At 43.6% G+C, this 22713-nt stretch overlaps 1 protein-coding gene across 2 annotated transcripts in view; it reads right to left on the reverse strand.

Annotated features, from left to right (window-relative positions):
• Nucleotides 1–22713, reverse strand: part of LOC126236614 (F-box/LRR-repeat protein fbxl-1-like) — a 119746-nt gene that overhangs the window by 77968 nt on the left and 19065 nt on the right. For both annotated transcript variants that reach the window (XM_049946053.1, XM_049946052.1), the window contains exons 2-4: nt 15610–15679; nt 15399–15494; nt 15126–15299 (exon numbers count right to left, since the gene is read on the reverse strand). In XM_049946053.1, the coding sequence (XP_049802010.1) occupies nt 15126–15194 (69 nt within the window). In that variant the 5' untranslated portion in view covers nt 15195–15299; nt 15399–15494; nt 15610–15679. The remainder of the gene's footprint in view (nt 1–15125; nt 15300–15398; nt 15495–15609; nt 15680–22713) is intronic.

The following is a 22713-nucleotide window of genomic DNA, read 5'->3' on the forward strand; positions in this document are numbered from 1 at the left end:
GTTGTTGTTGTGGTCTTCAGTCCTGAGACTGGTTTGATGCAGCTCTCCATGCTACTCTATCCTGTGCAAGCTTCTTCATCTCCCAGTACATACTGCAGCCTACATCCTTCTGAATCTGCTTAGTGTATTTATCTCTTGGTCTCCCTCTATGATTTTTACCCTCCACGCTGCCCTCCAATACTAAATTGGTGATCCCTCGATGCCTCAGAACATGTCCTACCAACCGATCCCTTCTTCTAGTCAAGTTGTGCCACAAACTCCTCTTCTCCCCAATCCTATTCAGTACCTCCTCGTTAGTTATGTGATCTTCAGCATTCTTCTGTAACACCACATTTCGAAAGCTTCTTCTCTCTTCTTGTCCAAACTATTTATCGTCCATGTTTCACTTCCATACATGGCTACACTCCATACAAATACTTTCAGAAACGACGTCCTGACACTTAAATCTATACTCGATGTTAACAAATTTCTCTTCTTCAGAAACGCTTTCCTTGCCATTGCCAATCTACATTTTATATCCTCTCTACTTCGACCATCGTCAGTTATTTTGCTCCCCAAATACCAAAACTCCTTTACTGCTTTAAGTGTCTCATTTCCTAATCTAATTCCCTCGGCATCACCCGACTTAATTCGACTACATTCCATTATACTCGTTTTGCTTTTGTTGATTTTAATCTTATATCCTCCTTTCAAGACACTGTCCATTCCGTTCAACTGCTCTTCCAACAAAGTCCTTTGCTGTCTATGACAGAATTACAATGTCATCGGCGAACCTCAAAGTTTTTATTTCTTCTCCATGGATTTTAATACCTACTCCGAATTTTTCTTTTGTTTCCTTTACTGCTTGCTCAATATCCAGATAGAATAACACCGGGGAGAGGCTACATCCCTGTCTTACTCCCTTCCCAACCACTGATTCTCTTACATGTCCCTCGACTCTTATAACTGCCATCTGGTTTCCGTACAAATTGTAAATAGCCTTTCGCTCCCTGTATTTTAATGTATGTTAATCACTTAAATATGTTACCCAGGCAAATGTAATCCCAAAATGTCATTACTCTACATTTATTATTTTTTGGTGTTGCGATTTTTTTTTTGTCGATGTGTAATAAGTTTTCTATTATCCCTTCTCAACTACTAGAGTATGCTAGTCTCAAATAAAAGGCATCTAACCTCTTTCTTTAAAAAGGTAACATTTGAGAATGAAACCCAGAGAACTCATATAGTGAGTGAGCATTCTACCACAGACCCAAAACGTTCTTCAGAAAATTGACCTGAGTTTAGCGAATTACAGGTTTCGGAAAACATAAAAGTCTATTTTCTTGAAAAAGTTCGTAACGCTAAAAAAACAGCCTTTATAATGTGTTTCTTATCGATCTGACCAGAATAACATCAAAACAGTTATGCGGCACATTTTGTCAGGATTATCTGCATTTTAGAATGACCAGACCATGCAGTCAATCTATACGGAAACTCGATCGTCTCTTAAAAATAAAAAAATAAAGCTGACGCTGGCAGGATTTACGACGATTGACGTTGCCTTTTTCGCAAGAAGAATAAACAATTCGAATATCTGACTGTGGCTACAATTTATCGCTGAAACATAAGTGAAGGAATGTACAACGCAAGCGCTTCTGTCGAAATACCGCAGCATTTGGGAAGGACGCCAGACTGCTTAGAATAACTCTTTCTCAAACCGAAGTGAACAACACAGTTTTCTTTAGATGTGTATCATCATGAAGTTTCACATGCTAAGCAATCTCCCAGAAGAGCTAAACAGACGTATTGTCCCACCTTGGACACATATTTATGCCGAAAGTTAAAATAAGCAGAAAATAATACCAGTAAAGTCGACTCGGTATACCTAGCCGAGTACTAAACAAGCTTTCAACATTTATCTCACGTTCTAAATTATCCATCAGATCCTGTATTTTGAAAGAACAAAATCATCTTTCTTCCAGCAGATTTCATTTAAGTTCCTTGGGCATCTGAAACGCTTGTATGAGCTATAACGACGAAATATATGTTACACATAATTATGGCAGGCCAAAAGATGTATGGCACTGTTTTGCAACATAGTCACCAAGTCTCTGCAAACAACGGCCGGAACATCCCACCAATGGTTCAATTTCTCGACGATAAATAGATAATGTCGTCTGACTAGGGCCTCCGGTCGCGTAGACCGTTCGCCGGGTGCAAGTCTTTCGATTTGACGCCACTTCGGCGACTTGCGCGTCGACCGACGATAAAAATCCACTTCTTGATAACTGAGCTTATTGAGAACCGCTGTATGAACGACATCACTAGAAAATCTCTTTCCCCTCAGATGTTGTTTCTGCTTGCCGAAAAGATGCAAATCGTATGGTGCACGATCTGAGCTATACTATGGATGCTTTCAAACCTCCTACCGGAAATACAGGAGCAAAACATGTGTTATGCACGCCAAGTGTGGTTTTGCATCATCATGCAGGAGAACAATGCCTTTGCTTAATTTTCCACGCATGTTACTCTTTACGGCCGTAAACCTTGCGTGTTCATGTGCAGGTGACAGCCTTCGCGGAACCCAGCGAGAGCACAGTTTACGATACTGCAGGCGATCTCGAAGAGTGGAAAGAGCTTGCCTATTGAGGTGCGCGTGTGTTGAACAATGTCTGCGATAGTCACTCTGCTTTTGCTGCGAATCAGTTCCTCGACTGCCTGCGCATTCTCTGTGGTCAGCGCTGAAGGCCTTCCATTCCGATGAGCATCACACAGGTCTGCGAGGTCCTGGTCAAATTGTTGGCACCATTTCACTTGCTCCGGACGCGACATTGGTCCCCAATAGGCTTGCCGCCAGAACTTCATGGAGAATCTGGGTACAGTTTACACGTTTTGCGCAGAAGAATCGTACTGTCCCGCGTACTTCAATTGTGATACGTTTCCGGTTACTGCGCCATTTCACGTGCACACTTTGATGAACCTGTTATCCGCACTGTCTTTACAGAAAACCCGGAACATATACAGTGGAACCTCGCTTAACGAGCATCCCCCCCTCCCCTTAACGCGCAATTCTCATAACGAGCGAAACAAAGTAAAAAATGACTCGCTTAACGAGCAATGTTTCGAATAGCGAGTGACGACGATTTAGTGTCAGGTCACCAGCCGTTCACGTGCAACGGGAGAAACGTTCAACAATATGAACACCTTTCACTGTCGGCTGCGGCACATGAACAATGTCTTTAGTACGTGCTGCAGTCTGGGTTTAGCGCTCTTTCTGCTACCATCTTAATGCAGTTTGTGATCATGCATTTTTCCAAACTTGTGTTCACATAGTGTTTATTTTGTGTGCAACCTTCGTAGAAATGTTCCCGAAGATAAGGCCGCAAGAAAACGACCATAAGAGAGAGAAAATGACCTTAGAAATGAAACGTTAAATCAATGAAAAACGCGAACGTGGTGTGAGCGTTGCTGATTTAGCAAGCACATTACAATCGGTCTACATCAATTATTTACACTATCCTCAAGAACTAGTACAAGATTAGGGAGACTGATGCTTCAAGGGGAATGGCAAGAGTATCAAAACAACGGTTTCGTAATCTGGACGATGTCAAAAGGTTCCTCCTTATATGGATAAATAAAAAGCAATTGCGAGGCGACACTATTAATGATAACATCATCTGTGAGAATGCGAGAATGATTTTCGCCGAACTCATGAAGAAGACGCCAGGAGCATCAGCAGTTGAAGAACTGTTTGCGGGAAGCCGTGGATAATTCGAGAAGTTTAAGAAAAGAACCGGTATGCAGTCGCCAGCTCCGACACAAAGGCAACAGAGAACTTCATCAGCAACTTGCAAGATGCTCGAAGATTCTGGCCGCGCGGGATTAGCCGAGCGGTCTAGGGCGCTACACTCATGGACTGTGCGGCTGGTCCCGGCGGAGGTTCGAGTCCTCCCTGGGGCATGGGTGTCTGTGTTTGTCCTTAGGATAGTTTAGGTTAAGTAGTGTGTAAGCTTAGGGACTGATGACCTTAGCAGTTAAGTCCCATAAGATTTCACACACATTTGAACGTTTTTTCGAAGATTTTGAGGGTTTCTGTCACAATAATTTTGTAATTGTGACAAAACGCGTCTATTCTGGGAAGAGATGTCGAAGCATGCCTTAATAATAGCAGAGGAGAATGCGTTGCCAGTCGTAAGCCAATGAAAGGCTGTCTCACACTGGTATTCTGTGCCAATGCAAGCGGCGATTTGAAAATTAAAGAGCTTCTGGTTTACCATTCAGAAACTCCACGAGCCTTCAAGAAGAGTAAAGTCCATAAATGTGATGTGGAGGTCCAACAACAAGGCTTGGGTGACTCGTGGTCCGTGCGGTTAAAGGCGCTGCAGTCTGGAACCGTAAGACCGCTACGGTCGCAGGTTCGAATCCTGCCTCGGGCATGGATGTTTGTGATGTCCTTAGGTTAGTTAGGTTTAACTAGTTCTAAGTTCTAGGGGACTAATGACCTCAGCAGTTGAGTCCCATAGTGCTCAGAGCCATTTGAATTTGACTCGTGGTCTTTTTTGTGACTGGTTCAATAAAGTGTTTGATCCCTCGGTGAAAAAACTTTTGCTTGAGATGAATCTGCCACTCCTTGTTATGGACAACTCTCCTGACCTTTCTCAAGGCCTACAAGACCACCTCTTTGAAGAATTTCAATTCATCAAGATACAATTTCTGCTTCCCAACACAATTCCGTTCCTCCAGCCTATGAAACATCAGGTTATTTCGAACTTAAGAAGCTCTACACTAGAGCACTCTCCGAGCATTGCTTTGAGTTGACTGAAGCTTCAATCTCATTCTCAAGGAGTTTTGGAAATATCACTTCAACATCGCCGCCTGCGTCAAGATGATCGAAAAGGTGTGGGAAGGTGTTACGAAGAGAACCCTCATTCTGCATAGAAGAAGCTTTGGCTGCAGTGCGTTGTCGAATGTGACTACGACATTTGAGTCAGTACCTGTGGAGCCTGTAGTCAACGAAATTATGTCTTCGGCCAAGAGCATGGGACTAGAAGTGGATAACAATTATATCGATGAGCTTGTGGGAGATCACAGACAAGAAATGACCACCGAAGAGCGTATGGAGTTGCAGTGTGTTCCACAGCAGGAAGATGTGGAGAGGAGTTCTTCAGAGGAGGGGGGAGGGGGAGGGGGAGGGGGGAGGAGGAGGAGGCGGCAACAGCAAAGAGACATTCTTCCGGCGCAATAAGAGCAGAAAACATGCTAATCGGTTGCATCGTACACTGAAAATCTTCACCCCAATAAAGCAGCGGCAATTTATTTGAGGATAATACTGTCTAATTTCGCCTAGTGTTGAATCGTTGGCAGAAACAAATGGCTATAGACAGCTTCCTAGTAAAAATAGTTTGTTATGTATCATTAATAATAAAGTACATAATAGTGTGTGTATAATTTTCTTTGAATACATGGAAGAAATAAGATAAAATTTTTAGTACTTTTTCTACACGGAATGCATTATCGCATTTTACATTAACGTATATGGGAAAAACTATTTCACTTAACGTGTTTTTTGCACTGTGAGTAAGATTCTGGAACGAATTAAGCTGGCAATGTGAAGTTCCACTGTGCTGTCTTCTGAAAATGCGTACTCTCGCTGCCCATTGTTCTTGCCATGGGAGGAGATGTGTAACTTACTTTCTGAAATCCCTAGGAACGATTTTAGTAATATGTATCTGAATTTGTTTAATGCCAGCTGTCACACGTATTTGATATGGGCTCCTAATACTGGAACAATACTTCATAATTCGCCTAGTGTATTTCATGCGGTCTCTTAACAAACGTCCTCCAGTTTCCCAGAATGCTGCCAACATTAATTCTTCCATTTGCTTTACCTATTATTGGTTTGACGAGTTTGTTCCATTTCATATCATTTCATAGTATTGCACCTACGTGTTTATTGTGATGCGATAAGCTTCAAAAGATTAGAACTGAAATTTTAATAATATTCTTTCTCTTGTTTATGCCATTATCTTGCCTTTATCCACACATAATGACAGAAAAATTTGCAAGACCGAGGAGGAGCTGTGCGACATAAACGAAAGTTAGTAGGTGTGTTTCTACATCTGGAAGATGACGTCTGTTCCAGTTTCGCGCCAGTCGCGAATGAGTGGCGCAAGTATCCTCTATGAGGATGCAACTCAGGTTTGCTTGAAATACACGCTGTAATGGTCTTGTTCTTTAGTTACGTTAGTTACCTTTGAAACTGGACGTGGTGAGTTCATGTTGGTCAAAAATTCCTTTAAGATGACAAAGACGCCATAATCAACACCTCACTGAGTTTGAATGTGGTCTTGTGATAGGGCTACGAGAAGCCAGATGTTCCTTCTGTGATACTGCAGAAAGACTTGGCAGGAATGTAGCCAACAATTGCTAGCAGCAGTGGTCACGAGAACGTACGGTCGCAAGAAGACTGGGCTCCAACCGACCACGTGGCACTACCGAGAGGAAAGACCACCGTGTTTGGTGTATGGCTCTGGTGCATCATACTACATCTGCAGCAGCAATTTGAGTAGTAGTTGATACCTTAGTGACATAATGAACTCTTAAAAATCAGTTACTTCAAGGACAGCTCTGGCCCAAAGTGCTCTGTAGCGTGCATTTCACTGACCCCAACCATCACCATTTGCAACTTTATTGCCGTCAAGTGAGAGCTGACTGGAGGGCAGGGTGGAGGTCTGTTGTGTTTTCTTATAAAAGCCAGTTCTGCCTCAGTGCCAGTAATGGCTGTTTTTTGGTTAGGAGAAGGTCAGTTGAGGGCCTGCAACCAACCTGACGTCATACTACACTCATGCTCGTAAATTAAGGATAATTGCAGAATGTGGTGCCACACAACGTGGCACTACACAAAATGGGCGCTAATAGCATAGGCACATAGGGAACACACACGACACAGACCTGTAAGTCCGCGGTATTGGTGATAGTTAAGAAAACCGTCCCGAAACACATGTGCTACAAAATGGCTCTGAGCACTATGGGACTTAACTTCTGAGGTCATCAGTCCGCTAGAACTTAGAACTAATTAAACCTAACTAACCTAAGGGCATCACACACATCCATGCCCGAGGCAGGATTCGAACCTGCGACCGTAGCAGTCCCGCGATTCCGGACTGAATCGCCTAGAACCGCTCGGCCATCGCGGCCGGCCATGTGCTACAAAACGCCACTGTTTCCTGCACATGTACCCTGACATCAATATGGGATGTGATCATCATGCACACGTACACAGGCCGCACAACAGGTTGGCATACCCTGGATCAGGTGGTCGAGCAGCTGCTGGAGTACAGCCTCCCATTCTTGCACCAGTGCCTGTCGGAGCCCTTGAAGTGTCCCAGGGGTTTGAAGACATGCAGTGATACATCGATCGAGAGCATTCCAGACGTGCTCAATGGGGCTTAGGTCTGGAGAACAGGCAGGCCACTCCACTTGCCTACCGAGCGAGGTGGCGCAGTGGTTAGCACACTGGACTCGCATTCGGGAGGACGACGGTTCAATCCCGTCTCCGGCCATCCTGATTTAGGTTTTCCGTGATTTCCCTAAATCATTTCAGGCAAATGCTGGGATGGTTCCTTTGAAAGGGCACGGCCGATTTCCTTCCCAATCCTTCCCTAACCCGAGCTTGCGCTCCGTCTCTAATGACCTCGTTGTCGACGGGACGTTAAACACTAACCACCACCACCACCACCACCACCACCACCACCACCACCACCACCACCACCACCACCACCATTTGCCTGATATCTTCTGTTTTAAGGTGCTCCTCCACGATGGCAGCTCGGCGGGGCCATGCGTTATCATCCATCAGGAGGAAGGTGGGACTCACTGCACCCCTGAAAAGGCGGACATACTGGTGCAAAATGATGTTCTGATACACATGACCTGTTACAGTTCCTCTGTCAAAGACATGCAGGAGTGTACGTGCACCAATCATAATCCCACACCACACCAACAAACCATGACCTCCATACAGGTCCATTTCAAGGGCATTAAGGGGTTGGTATCTGGTTCCTGGTTCATGCCAGATGAAAACCTGGCGAGAATCACTGTTCAGACTATAACTGGACTCGTCTGTGAACATAACCTGGGACCACTGTTCCAATGACCATGTACTGTGTTCTTGAACAAGGCTTTACGGGCTCTCCTGGGGTCAGTGGAATGCATCTTGCTCTCCAGGCGAATAAACCATGTATGTTCAGTCGTCTGTAGACTGTGTGTCTGAAGACAACTGTTCCAGTGGCTGCAGTAAGGTACCGAGCAAGGCTACCTGCAGTACTCCGTGGCCGTCTGCGGGCACCGATGGTGAGATATCGGTCTTCTTGTGGTGTTGTACACTGTGGACGTCCCGTACTGTAGTGCCTGGACATGTTTCCTGTCTGCTGGAATCGTTGCCATAATCTTGAGATCACACTTTGTGGCACACGGAGGGCCCATGCTAGACCTGCTGTGTTTGACCAGCTTCCAGTTGACCTAGTATTCTACCCTCATAACATCATCAATATATGTTCGTTTAGCCATTTTCAACATACAGTCACCATTAGCACGTCTGAAAACGTCTGCAGACTTCCTCACTGCACCGTACTCTGACATGCACCAACACATCTCTGCGTATTTGGACTGCTGCCAGCGCCATCATGCGACGACCGCAGGTCAAATGCGCCACATGGTCATACCTTGAAGTGATTTAAACCCGCAAACCGCCCACCAGAGCGTTGTTTCACCATGTGTCAGCATTATCCTTAATTTATGAGCATGAGTGTAGAAACAGTGGACCTACACCTGGACTTATGACAGTGGGTGCAATTTTGTATGATAGCAGGAGCAATCTCGTGATTACTAGGAGAATGAAGCCAAAGCGACGCCAGACCGCATTGTTGCTAAATTTATCCAAGTTGGTGAATCTCCAGCCGGGGGGGGGGGGGGGGGGGGGAGCGCCTCCTCACCCTGGGTTGTAGATATGACAACACTGCATTGCGACACCAACTACACATCTCTGTCCTTCCCCCTCCTCCCCCACTTGCAAACTGGTGGGAAAGATTATTCTACAGCTGCTTCCACACTCTGCCGCACACTTTCCATCACCCCCCAGCTCTCACTTTTTTCCAATTGCATTCGTGTGTATGTTTGCCTCGAAGTTTGAAGGTCGACAGTTTTTGTCCACAATACCGCCACCGGAGGGTGCTCGAGCTATCTTACAGCTGCCCCTGCCCCCAGTTGTGAATTGTTGGACAGAGAGGAGTTTAATAACTGTATTACCTGTAAGCACACAGCTGAGAACTGCATCCATAGACACAGGGTATGGAAGGAGGTGATAATGGACGAGCATATGGGGAATACTTTTCAGCAAACAATGGTGATGCAGCAGGATGGTCTGAAGATGCATTTCACAATTCATAGAGACTATTGCCTGTGCTTGAGCTGACAGTGATTTTATTTTGAAGTGACCGGTCAGTCCACAGTGCAGGAGATAACTTTATACCTCCTCCACCACCACCAGATGACACTTCTTCGCGACCCTATGTGCCTCGCTCTTTGACATCGAAGTTTCCTGCAGATGGCTTCCATTGCACTGTTCTGTGCCCTACTCGACAAACACACTGCAGCCCTGGTGCTCGAAATTCAAATAAATGGTGCTCTCATTATTTCTTGGCAACTTTGTCCGAGTCCACTGACTCTGAGCGATATAACTGCAGAGGGACTTTTGTGCACATATACATGGTAAGAAGGGATAGGACAGCAAACTATCACTGAAGAGTAGGAAGAGTTGCCCACTATCAATCTACAAGAGAAATAGTTGATCAGGGACTTGTACAGAGATACATGGGAAAATGGGATAGAACAGCAAACTATCACTGAAGTGTAAGAAGAATTGCCTCCTACCGATCCACAAATGTATAGCTGCTGAGGAACTTGTACACAGATATATGGTAAGAAGGGATAGGCAGAAATCTATCACCGAAGTGTAAGAAGACCAATACATACTGCCACAACTGATGGTAAATGCTTCACTGCTCGAATTAAACATCAAAATTGTCTTGAAAAAACACCACTCATAAACAAAAGATTATAAAGCAACACATCCACTGCAAATTGAGTAAAATCACTGTAATAACATAAATACGACAAAAACAAACCCCAAAAGATCTCGCCAGGTGAGAGTGGCAGCAGCTGCAAGTGAGTTCACCTTGATCTGCGGATACAAACCAACCAGCTGACAAACAGTTTTATCCTACCTCCCCTCCTCCCTCCCTCTCCTCGTCCTTTACATAGAGACAGCGATTTTCCAGGGCTTCTCTATCCTGTCACTGATGGTACACAAAGAGATTCACTTGGCAGCAGCGCTACACTGTTCCCAGTCTGCAGAAATCAGTCACAGATGGGCAAAAGACTCAAGAACAGGACGCTTCCAGCTAGCCATTAAACGTATTTCTCAGAAAGACTGCCCCTCCTAGAAAAATGCGACATATCTGACTATCCGTGACAGATTAAGAACTCAATGGGCAACAGCAGCATGTTTTCAAACGTTGTGTAGGTGACACTCTCTGAAAGTGGTCCTTGGCTAAGTAAAATCAGGCTCATATAGAAAAAACATTGAAATAATATGTCCTGCGTAAATGAAATACTATCAATTTTTTATCGGCGGCGAACTTACTCAAACTAAGGATGGCATCACCCTCTGAGTTGGAGATCGCCCAAAGTCTTCAGACTGAAAGACAGACAAGTCTTTCGAAGCATAATCTGCGAATATTATAAAATCTTCTACACCAGCAAAATTCGTACAAATATGATGCCTTTCACATTATTGTGACAGGCCATGTAACTTTTATTGAATCTTGCAATATTGTTAAAAATGACATGCACGCGCGCGCGAACACACACACACACACACACACACACACACACACACACACAAACAACAGACCATGTTATAAGTGACTGGAACTGCAGAAGATGCTATGTGTGTAAGAGAAAAAAATGTTTGTTATCAATTTATTTTCATTATCTTTAAAAGTACACACATCAAAAAAAGTTTTGCATCACCCTGGTTCCCAGAACTCCTGAAGATAGACGTTGTCTGTGGATATTGTATCACAAAAACAGTCCCTTTGACTGTTCGGAGATGTCACTAAACACAGCCAAAGATGTAAACAACCATGCGTGAACAGCGCCCATTAGACGGAGGGGGTCCGACAGCCGATCAGTTCCAGTCTTCCACCAGGAAGGAGGTACACGGCTCATATTGTCTGTAGTTAAACCATACCTAGACGGTCAACAACGCTGTTTGATCGCATCCGCATTGTTACTTTGTGCCAGGAAGGGCTCTCAACAAGGGAAGTGTCCAGGCGCCTCGGAATGAACCAAAGCGATGTATTTCGGACATGGAGGATATACAGAGAGACACGAACTGTCAACGGCATGCCTCGCTCAGGCCGCCCAAGAGCTGCTACTGCAGTGCGTGACCGCGCTACCTACAGATTATGACTCGGAGGAACCCTGACAGTAACGCCACCATGTTGAATAATGCTTTTCGTGCAGCTATAGGACGTCGTGTTATGACTCAAACTGTGCGCAATAGGCTGCATGATGCGCAACTACACGCCCGTAGCCCGTGGCGGGATCCATCTTTGCAACCACGACACCATGCAGCGCGGTACAGATGGACTTAACAACATGCTGAATGGACTGCTCAGGATTGGCATCACTTTCTCTTCACCGATGAGTGTCACATATGCCTTCAACCAGACAATCGTCAGAGACATGTTTGGAGGCAACCCGGTCAGGCTGAACGCCTACACACTGTCCAGCGCGTGCAGCAAGGTGGAAGTTCCCTGCTATTTGGGGTGACATCATGTGGGGCCGACGTATGCCGCTGGTGGTCGTGGAAGGCGCCGTAACGTGAATGCCATCCTACGGCCGACAGTGCAACCATATCGGTAGCATATTGGCGAGGCATTCTTTTTCATGGACGACAATTCGCGCACCCATCGTGCACATCTTGTGAACGGCTTCCTTCAGGATAACGACATCGCTCGACTAGAGTGGCCAGCATGTTCTCCAGACATGAACCCTATCGAACATGCCTGGGACGGATTGAAAAGGGCTGTTTATGGGCGACGTGACCCACCAACCACTCTGAGGGATGTACGCCGAATCGCCGTAGAGGAGTGGGACAATCTGGACCAACACTGCCTTGAAGAACTTGTGGATGGTATGCCACGACGAATACAGGCATGCATCATTGCAAGCGGACATGCTACTCGATATTAGAGGTACTAGTGTGTACAGCAATATGGACCACCACCTCTGAAGGTCTCGATGTAAGGTGGCACAACATACAATGTGTTGTTTTCATGAGCAATAAAAAGGGCAGAAATGATGTTTATGTTGATCTCTATTCCAATTTTCTGTACAGGTTGCGGAACTCTCGGAACCATGGTGAAGCAAAACTTTTTTTTGATGCGTGTATATTCTGCTGCTCATAGGTAGCGCCGATTGCCCTATAACGCAAAGTACACGGCAGTGGCGCTTGCCATTGTGTTTCACCGCGCCACTCAGAAATTTCACTGGATTGTCATTACATGATTTCGAACAATTAAAGGTCATGACCGAGACAAAAATAATAAAAGTAGGCATCCAGCTCCGAAAAGTGATAACTGAGGGAGAAAGAGGTTCTCCGACTGATAGTGCAGCCATATCGTCAGCATATTGGCGAGGCATTCGTCTTAACTGACGACAATTAGGGCCCCCATCGAGCACATCTTGTGAATAACTTTCTTCAGGATAACGACTTCGCTCGGCTAGAGTGGCCAGCATGTTTTCTCGAACATGCGTTGGATTGACTGAAAGGGCTGTTTATGGACGACGTGACCCACCACTCACTCTTAGGGATCAACGCCGAATGACGGTCGAGGAGTGTGACAATCTGGATCAACAGTGCCTTGATGAACTTGTGGATAGTATGCCACGACGAATACAGGCATGCATCAATGCAAGAGGATGTGCTACCGGGCATTAGAGATACCGGTGTGTACAGCAATCTGCACCACCACCACCTCTGAAGGTCTCGCTGTATGGTGGTACAGCAGGCAATGTGTGGTTTTCATGAGCAATAAAAAGGGTGGAAATGATGTTTATGTTGATATCTATTCCAATTTTCTGTACAGGTTCCGGAACTCTCGGAACAGAGGTGATGCAAAACTTTTTTTGATGTGTGTATTTTAACATCATCATCATCATACAATGTTATACTCAGCCTTGGTGCCAATGGTGGTGAGGCTGATCTGGTGGAGTTTAATATCACCAGTACTGGTGACCATTAGTGGGGGCAATCATCGAGTGGCAACATGTACCACATCAGTGGTGGTGAGAGTGAGGCTACCTTGGTGAGTCAGGTATCAGCACTGGTGACCGGTGGACTGTCTGGTATACCACCTCCATATAATAATTAACTGAAATTAGCTCCATCACACAGAAATTTGATCACTTTACATGCCCTGCATGTAGCCCCTTCTGAATTCGGCCTTCGGCTTTAGTAACGTTTTTACAGCAGATACCTGTTCATAACAACCTCTACATTGCAATATCACACGTTACATGTATGACTATTACACCAAGTTATAGCAACTCACATGTAATATCCAAAGGATAGAAAGAAGATGAAGCTCGGCCCTGTAGGCTTGTGATCTCATACTAAGTCTGTGACACAGATCCTCAGTCCTTATTATGCTGTAGAACGAGCCACCTCTGTATTTTCTTAACTCACAGCACCCGTTAAAAAATCCTCAGCTTCAATGTATTTCCCTGGTTATGGCTTTTTCACTCCTGTCCCACTCTGTTCAGTTTACCTCATGAGAAGCTGGACCCAGTCAGTTTATCACATCATCTAGTCATTATCTGTGTGTGTTTATACATTACCTTAACCAAAGCATAAATGAATTTCAAACTTACTCTTTCTATTAAGTTGCTCTATCATCTGTTGTAGTTTATCTGCACTAGTGGTTAACAGTATAGTGTTCTCAGGGAAAAGCAAAGATGATTCAACCATATTCCAATAAACGACATTCCTTCTTGATTTTTAAATGCATTCGTGAAACAAAACCATGCTTCTAGATCATGTTGGATGAATAAAGGAGTTATCTCCGGATGTTATTGCACGAAAATACATGTACTGCAATAGAGCAGCTCCGTAGGTTTGTATGAGTGGACAATGTTCACACACATGATTAAAGAACCATCACCTCACTGAATCACTAATCTGAGAGGTGAACATATGCTCATCCACTGCGTTGACGTGATTATTTCTGCTTCTATACAATAGCGCAAATCAATGGATTATTGACATTTTGCATTCAGACGTAGTAGGGGAAAAAAGCAGTTCTAATTGACTACTATGCATGAAATACATAGACAGAATAACAGCTGCTTATTCACTGTGCATCTGAGACTACCTTAGATATTGAAATATAAATTATGTAATTCTCAGTCATGAAATAATATTAACAGAGAAATTTGTTTCCATATTTGGTAATTCATAAAAATGGAGTTGTCTACGTGGTTCTATTTACTGTGCAATGAACACGCTTTGGGGAGACATCGCTTCAACATCTCAGTTAGAACATTGGCTTCCCAGGTTTGTGACAGAAAACCATATATAGCAAGCATTGGGTAAATAATAATCATTAATCACTCAATAGGCTACACAATCTCAGAGCATTTAGAATTCAGATAACACCTTATTCCTATGCACAGGGTTGACTAACTAACTTATCTGCTATGTCACTGAGAATGAATTCACCTGTAATAATTCATCATTAAATTACGAACCTCTAGAAACTTTTCAGTATCATTGAATGAATCATTACACATTCAGAGGGGCACTCGAATCAAGCTATCAGATATGTGTGAGAATGAGCTACAGTGCAAGTCTACGGAGGTAATAAAATAGTGGGCTTAAGGATCTCTGGCACTCTAACTATTCAAACAGCTCTCTCAGTGAAATCAACATACAGCTCATCTGTATGATCAGTTGTATTTTAATCCTCACAGAAAGCGGGCAAGATTAAAATCTATAGTATTAAACACTGTTATGTACTCACATTCAACCAACTCCGCCTCCAACTCCTCCTCCTCCTCCTTGTCCCTCTCGATTGTGTCGAGGTGGTCATCTACTTGACCCCAAATCTCGTTCTCTGCAGTGGTAAACACTGTGGTGTACTCACCTGCTGGGTCCCATTCCATCTCACAATCCACCACCATCTTTGGGAGCTGCCCTGCGGTTAGCAACGGAAAAATAAATTATACCACTGCACATTATTTATCCGAAATTATATCAGATGATTGAAGTTGCCAACAAGAACTTGATCACATACCCCCGTTAAATGCCATTGTGTCTGCAGTTGATTTTGTGTTTCCTTACCACATGAAAATATCCCCCTACATATATGCCTCCTCCTCTTCTGAGGATGCTGCGCAAAAAAGAAAATAGGAGCGTCACAATCACAGCCTTTCAATCGATACATGTATGCAAATGAATAAACACACAGAATTGCTGTTAATAATTATGTTGAAGGATGGACTTACACCAAATTCTCAGAGCCATGATGTGAACTGCTGACGACAATGTGGATAACTGCTTGAGCTGCGGGGGCGGCTGTTGACAAGAGAATAGCTGGGTTGAGGTGGTAGGGTTGCAGGTCGATTACATTCCTATTGGATGAGCTGCCTTGGAATTACATGACTAGCTGTGGTTGGGGTGTCTGGACTGCTGGAATATGTCCTGAATGTATAACTTATGTCCTGTACCTTTATTACACCACTGGGATCCCATTATAATTAAAAAAAGAAAAGAAAAACTACAGCAACCGTGCAGATTACAAGTCTTGTCTTCATCAACAGGGACACGCATATAAAGATATTCGAGCAGGTACATAGTTGTTGACTACTGAATCGTTCGTGCATGCATCAAACACATGCGTCACAGACCTTATTCACCAAACCGAGGGTGATAATACTAAATGGTTATAACTGTTGAATCTATACCACATGATGTATTGCCCACGTGAACCATCAGTGTTCTGCTCCCTGCTGGTTCAATGACGTAATTAAAGCAAGGGGGTTTAAAAAGCAGTATTTGCAGAATTGATTCTTATTTAGACAACGCAGATGTTGAATTTGATAAAAAGCAAAGCGGGCGATTGGGTTGCTAACATGTAGAATGATAATCTGTGGTTACGGGCTGCTGCAGTCCCTCTTACTTAACATGAAAGCTACTTGTAACTGAGCAGTGCTCCATAACCATTTAATTCACTCGATCAGAATGCTGATAGTTTACAGAAGCAGTGAGAATAGTTTGATCAACAGTGGAAATTCTATAATTTACCAGTAATGCAGTGTACTTTTGCATGAAGAAATCTCGGTGCAGTGTTTCTGTGGTGAATTCCTGTAGTAGATAATTTCACTGATGTTGGAAATATACGAGGTGTGACAATAAAGTAATGAGACTGATGCGAAAAAAATGTTGCTTACCGTTTAAGTCAAGTTTGGTGTTGTCTCCTTCAAAGTACTTCCCTTCCTATTGCACACACTTTTTACAGCGCTTCTGCCACTGATGGTAACATTTCTGGAACTCATCTTCTGTAATATCCTCCAAGACCCTCGTCACAGCTTTTTGGACATCTTGTGTTGTTTGAAAATGGTGTCCTTTGACCGACGTTTTGACTCTTGGAAAGAGAAAAAATCGCACAGAGCGATATCTGGTGAATAAGGTGGCTGTGGTAGTACTGAAATTTGTTTTGAGGTTAAAAATTGCTGTACTGACAGAGCAGTATGGGTTGGCGCATTATCATGATGCAGAATCCAATTATCAGCAATGTTGGCACGGACATGAAGAACTCTTTTACGAAGTCTTTCTAAAAATCCTTTGTAGTAATATTGGTTAACTGTTTGTCCAGGAGGCACCCACTCTTTATAACAATTCCCTCGGAATCAAAGAAGCACACAAAGATGCATTTCACTTTTGACTTTGACATGCAAGCTGTTTTTGGTCTGGGTGATCCCTTTGAGCACCATTGCGAACTTTGGCGTTTTGTCTCTGGATCGTACTGAAAAAACCAACTTTCATTACCAGTGATAACATGGCTCAACAATTCTGGATTGATTTCCGTTTGCTCTAACAGATCGGCTGCCACATTTTCCCGTGTTTCTCGCTGTTGTGGTGTGAGATTTTTGAGGATCATTTTTGCCCCAATCTGTCTCATACCAAGATCTTCAGTTATTATTAGGCGAATCGTTGCTCAATTCGTGTTCAGTTCTTCTGCAATCATTTTCACGGATAATCTCCGATCAGATCATACGAGTTCATCCACCCTGGCCAAGTTGACATCCATCCATGAGGTTGATGGTCATCCACTGCAGTCTTCATCTTCAATATTCGTTCTGCCTTCACTAAACATTTTATGCCAATGAAAAACTTGAGCTCCTGACATAACTTCCTCTCCCAAAGCCTTCTGAAGCTTACCGTAAGTTGTCGTCGCGTTTTCACCCAATGTAACGCAAAAAGAAATGGCATACCATTGGGCAATATTATGCGGTTCCATTTCCCTGACGAGGGACACAAACACATATTAACTTATTACAGCACAACTTACGACTGAGCAGTTGCATCGATGTGCCGCTTGGACTAGAAGCAGCTTATAGAAAAAGGTCAAAGACATTGTGCCTACGCAAGCCTGCAGGGTTGCCACTTCTTGCAAAGAAAATCAGTCTCATTGCTTTATTGTCACACCTCGTATATACATAGATAGATGGGTTTGAGTCCTTTACAATGTGCAGACACAGCTCTTGTGTGTGTGTATGTGTACTGTGTGTGTGTGTGTGTGTGTGTGTGTGTGTGTGTGTGTGTACACATACACACACACACACACACACACACACACACACACACACGCAAGGTTCATGCACATGCCAACATACACACACACACCGCCCTGCCAACTATAGGGGAAAAGTGGAGTTGTTCTAGGAACCCCAGACCACTGGAGTCTACAACTCGTGGTCGCATTCTCACTTCCCGAGCAAGGGGTCCCGGTTTCAACTCCTGCCAGAGTCAGGGATTTTCACCTGCCTCAACATGACTGGATGTTTGTGTTGTCCTCATCATTTCAACATCATTCATGAAAGTGGAGAGTTTGGACTGATCAAAGGTTGGGAATTTGTACGGGCGCTGATAACCGCACAGTTGAGTACCCCACAAACCATCATAATCATCAGACCACTGGAGAAGTGTTGCAACTACAAGAGAAATATTGTGACCTACTGTCAAAGCAGATAATTGACAGAAAACATTTCTCCAATGTTAGAGTGGTTGCACTGTTTCAACCCAAGTATCAGCTATTGCACGAGATATTGCGCGGTATAGATGGTGTTACATACACGACATTCGGTGAAAGCAGTGATATCCCTCAACATGAAAAAGCAAAGCCAAACACTGTCTTCAGATTTGATGATGTTGCTGTCGAAAACTAAGACCAAAGTCGAAAATATTTCTGTTTAGGTCGTCATATGTATTTTATCTAAGCCAAACATATTCCAGAATCCCGAAACAGGTGGTTAGGGATAATGAAAACCGCATTATAGCCTTCAAACAAGGCAATCTGAATTTAAAACACATTTACCAGGCACATGTCGAGACGGACATGTCGTTCAATGATTTTGTAAAGATATGTGCAGATTGCTGGAATCATTCACAGTATGTTTCTCATTATTGATAAAACAAGAAAACTGAGTGAGGGTAGGTACAGACGAAACTTTCAAGAGTTTCTGCATATATAGCACGGTAAGAGAGAATAGTACATCAGTATACACTGTACCATGGACAAATTCGCGTATGTCTAGCTCTCAACCCGAAAGAATGGGTGTACATAGACAGAATATTCGCCTGTATATGGATGCGAAAATTCAGGCTATCGTGCATAAAGTTGGAGGTATGCGCAGGGAACTAGAGACGTATTACCAGACTCTTCTGAGAATGGCGAATGCGTTAAATGAGTAAGTTAATGAATTCGGTAAGAAAGTAGCCGACTTAACTGAAAAGGTCGAGGCTATTGAGGGGAAAATAGATGTAGAGTTCCTTACTGTTGAGAAGGGGGAGCAGGTACATAGTAAGAGGAAGAAGAAAATGAGTGGATATATAAAGTCTAACGCTGCGGAGATGTCTAATTAGTATACACCGAGATGTCAACGGAGCAGAAAGTGATTCAAGCGTGGAAAGAAGTTCGCGAGAAATTACGGTTGCTGAGGTTAGGGCATATGGATCGACAGTAAACACTAAGAGAGACCTATAAGCCGGTTACTGAATCTCCCCGACAGCTCTCAGCAAAAACAAAAACACACGATAACGATGGTGTTGCCGTTGACGAATTCATTATCCGTCACGACCCTGGTCAGATAGATAGAACACTCAGCGTTAGCAGGGGAAGATCGTACATGTTGGGTACGCATCCTATAACTGTAACTGATGACAAAATACAGATTGGTGATAGGCGGTTTGAGAGAACACCTGGTTTAATGAATCTTATTTTCCTAAAGGCCCGTCCACACGCAACGATCTGTCTGCGCAAATTTCTGCGCACATCGCATCTGCGCAGACAGATAGTTGCGTGTGGACAGAAGATTTGCACCAACCTGAGGTGTGCGCAAACCTGGAAGTTGGAGTTGGACGTTTGAGCGAAACCTCTCAAATCTGTGGGTTCAAACCACATCTGCGCAGACAAGTTGGAGCGTGTGGACGGGAGATCGCCGCAAATCTGGCGCGAAACAGCTGTTTGCTCAGTCTAGTGTTTGTATTTGTGCACACAGGGCATTATAATGGCTGATACTCGTCAGTGTTCTCGAGACTTTGTAAATGAATTCATTGAAATATATAGAAACCACCCATGTTCGTGGAAGATTAAAAGTAAAGAATATAGTGACCGAGACGAAAAGACAGCAGCATACAATGCTCTAATTGAAAAACTGTGGGCAGTTGACGCCTCGGCTTGGGGGCGTAGTTCAGTTGGTAGAGCGTTCGCTTTGCAATGTGAAAGGTCCCCGTGACGCCTCGGCAAACAGAGAAACGGTAATAAAAAAATAAATTCGTTGCAAACTGGCGAAATTATTTGCGGATGGATGTCGAAACTTATAATTATCTCTTAAAGCTTGTAACCCCTCATATTATGAGAAAAAATACTTTTATGAGAAGGGCAATTTGCCCTCACGAACGGCTGGCGGTACCATTAAGATTCCTAGCACCAGGTAGGAGCTACAAGGATTTGGAATTTTCAGCTGCAATTCGAAACAAGCGTTGAGTGAAATAATACCCAACACATGTGAAGCTATTTACGCTGTCCTGAAGGATGAGTTCATGAAGGCAAGTCAAGTAAATTAAGCATGTCAGCGAACTGTTTACCGAAAAGAGTTACCCAAAGTTCAGAATTCTAGAACATCTGGTGTAGGAGTAGATCAAGTATACCAGCCAACGTTATGGTATTTTGATCTGCTTGGCTTTCTTAGTGATCAAGAAACGCCAAGGCCAAGTAGGAGTACAATTGAAGATGAAATTGGAGTGTCAGTGTGCGAGGAAATGGAACACGAGGTAATGTAAAACAAAACAGATTCGCCCTGCAACTCTCGCAGTAAATTTACGTGAGAAAACTGTTTCCGCCTTAGCAGCCCTGTCTACACCATTTTGACCACTTTCTCTGTTTCCTGCAGTTGGTCTCAATGTTTTTTGCAACACAAGTTGCGAACACAGACCACAACAGAACTTGCTCCATTTCTATATTTCAAAATAACTGAATAAATTGTTGACGTTTACGGGGAGCGTAGTCGGTTGTCACAGATATTTCTTTTCTACACTGACAGATGACGGGCGAGTAGTAGATTGGGGTTTGTGTCGTGTGAACACACCACATTTGCAGCGTCTTTTGCATGTACAGACATCTGCGCCGATGTCTGCGCAGACAGATCGTTGCGTGTGGACCGGGCTTAAGACCTACCAAAAAACCTATAAATTATTCAGTTACTGATAAGGAAACATACTGTGAAATACTGCACATGACTGATGTACATGAGATCGCGAAAAGCCTGAGCAACAAGAAATATAAAACCATTATAAAACCAATACTTGAAGGCAACAACAACAACAACAACAACAGCAGCGGTGATGGTATAGACACTGAGCATAAAGCAGTGAACAATCGAATCCCGCAGTATATATATTCTGACGACCTCAACGAGCTAATAGATCGACTACGGCTGCTCATGGCATCAGCTGCTGCAGGTAATACAGCTTATTCGAACGAGGTTGTTTCAATAATCTCTGAACTCAGAGAGAGAGGAATCATCGAATAAGTATGGAGACAGCAGTTCGTGAACGGCACAAACGAGCACGCAAGACATACCCTCCTAGACATGTTATGATTAATGGTTTGGATAACTTGTTGCAAGCTGATCTTGTAGACAGGGAATATTCACCTCATAATAATCGATTCAAATATATTTTAATGGTTATTGACACATACTCCAAATTTGCTTGGGAGTTACCTGTTAAAACAAAAACTGGCAGAAATATCGCGGATATTTTTGAGCGTTTGCTACAGACTGGGACGAATCAATGCCCAGACAACCTCCAAACCGATCACGGCGAAGAGTTTCACAATAGGTATTTCAAGGCCGTGATGCAGCAGTATGGAATACATCACTACTCAACATTCACTCACATTCACTCACCTGCAGGCAAGTATCGCGGAGCGTCTGAACAGAACAATAAAAAGTCGAATGTGGATGCATTTTAATCTTCGCAGTTCATACAAATGGACAGATATCCTCCATGAAATAATTGCCCAGTATAATCGAACCAAACATACCACAATAAAAATGAGACCAATCGACGTTCGTGATAATGGACTCATGTATACGGTGTACTATCGCATTAAAATGCTGGATCCACGCTGACAGAAATTTAATGTAGGTGATTATGTATCTCAAAACACAAGACAGCATTTGAGAAATGATACTCATCGAACTGGTCAACAGAGATATTTACAGTTTCAAAGGAGCAAAGACGAATACTAGAACTTATATATTGAAGGACAGTTAAGGTGAAGAAATTGCAGGCTGCTTCTACACCGAGGAGTTGCAGAGCAGCTCAGAACCGGATGTTTTTCTCGTGGTGAGAGTCATAAGACGTCGTGGAAATAAAGCACAAGTCACATGGCTTGGTTTTCCTGCTACACAAAACAGTTGGATTGATTCCGATGATTTGCTATATAATGGGGGCGCATAGTTCACAACCACCGCAGTAGCATAAGATGCATGCTAGGAGACGCATTACAGGAGGTGATGGTATTCTAGACAAACTGCCAGTGTAATTACACATCCCTGGATATAACTACTGTGGACCAGGGACAAAGCTTCAGAAATGCTTGGCACGAGGTGATAAGGGGGTTAACCTGCTTGACGAAGCGTCTATAAATGACATTGCATACGCTGCAAATAAAGATCTATCAAGTCGTCACATTGCAGATAGGATTTTAGCTGATAAGGCTAAGGCGATACGGAGAAGAAAGGATATTGGTATAGGTCAACGCATTACAGCACTTGCAGTTGATAAAACCATGCAAGGAAAAATTAAGTTGGGTTTAGGAG

This window comes from Schistocerca nitens, chromosome 2, assembly GCF_023898315.1.
Source record: "Schistocerca nitens isolate TAMUIC-IGC-003100 chromosome 2, iqSchNite1.1, whole genome shotgun sequence".
In the NCBI taxonomy this organism is placed as follows: domain Eukaryota; kingdom Metazoa; phylum Arthropoda; class Insecta; order Orthoptera; family Acrididae; genus Schistocerca; species Schistocerca nitens.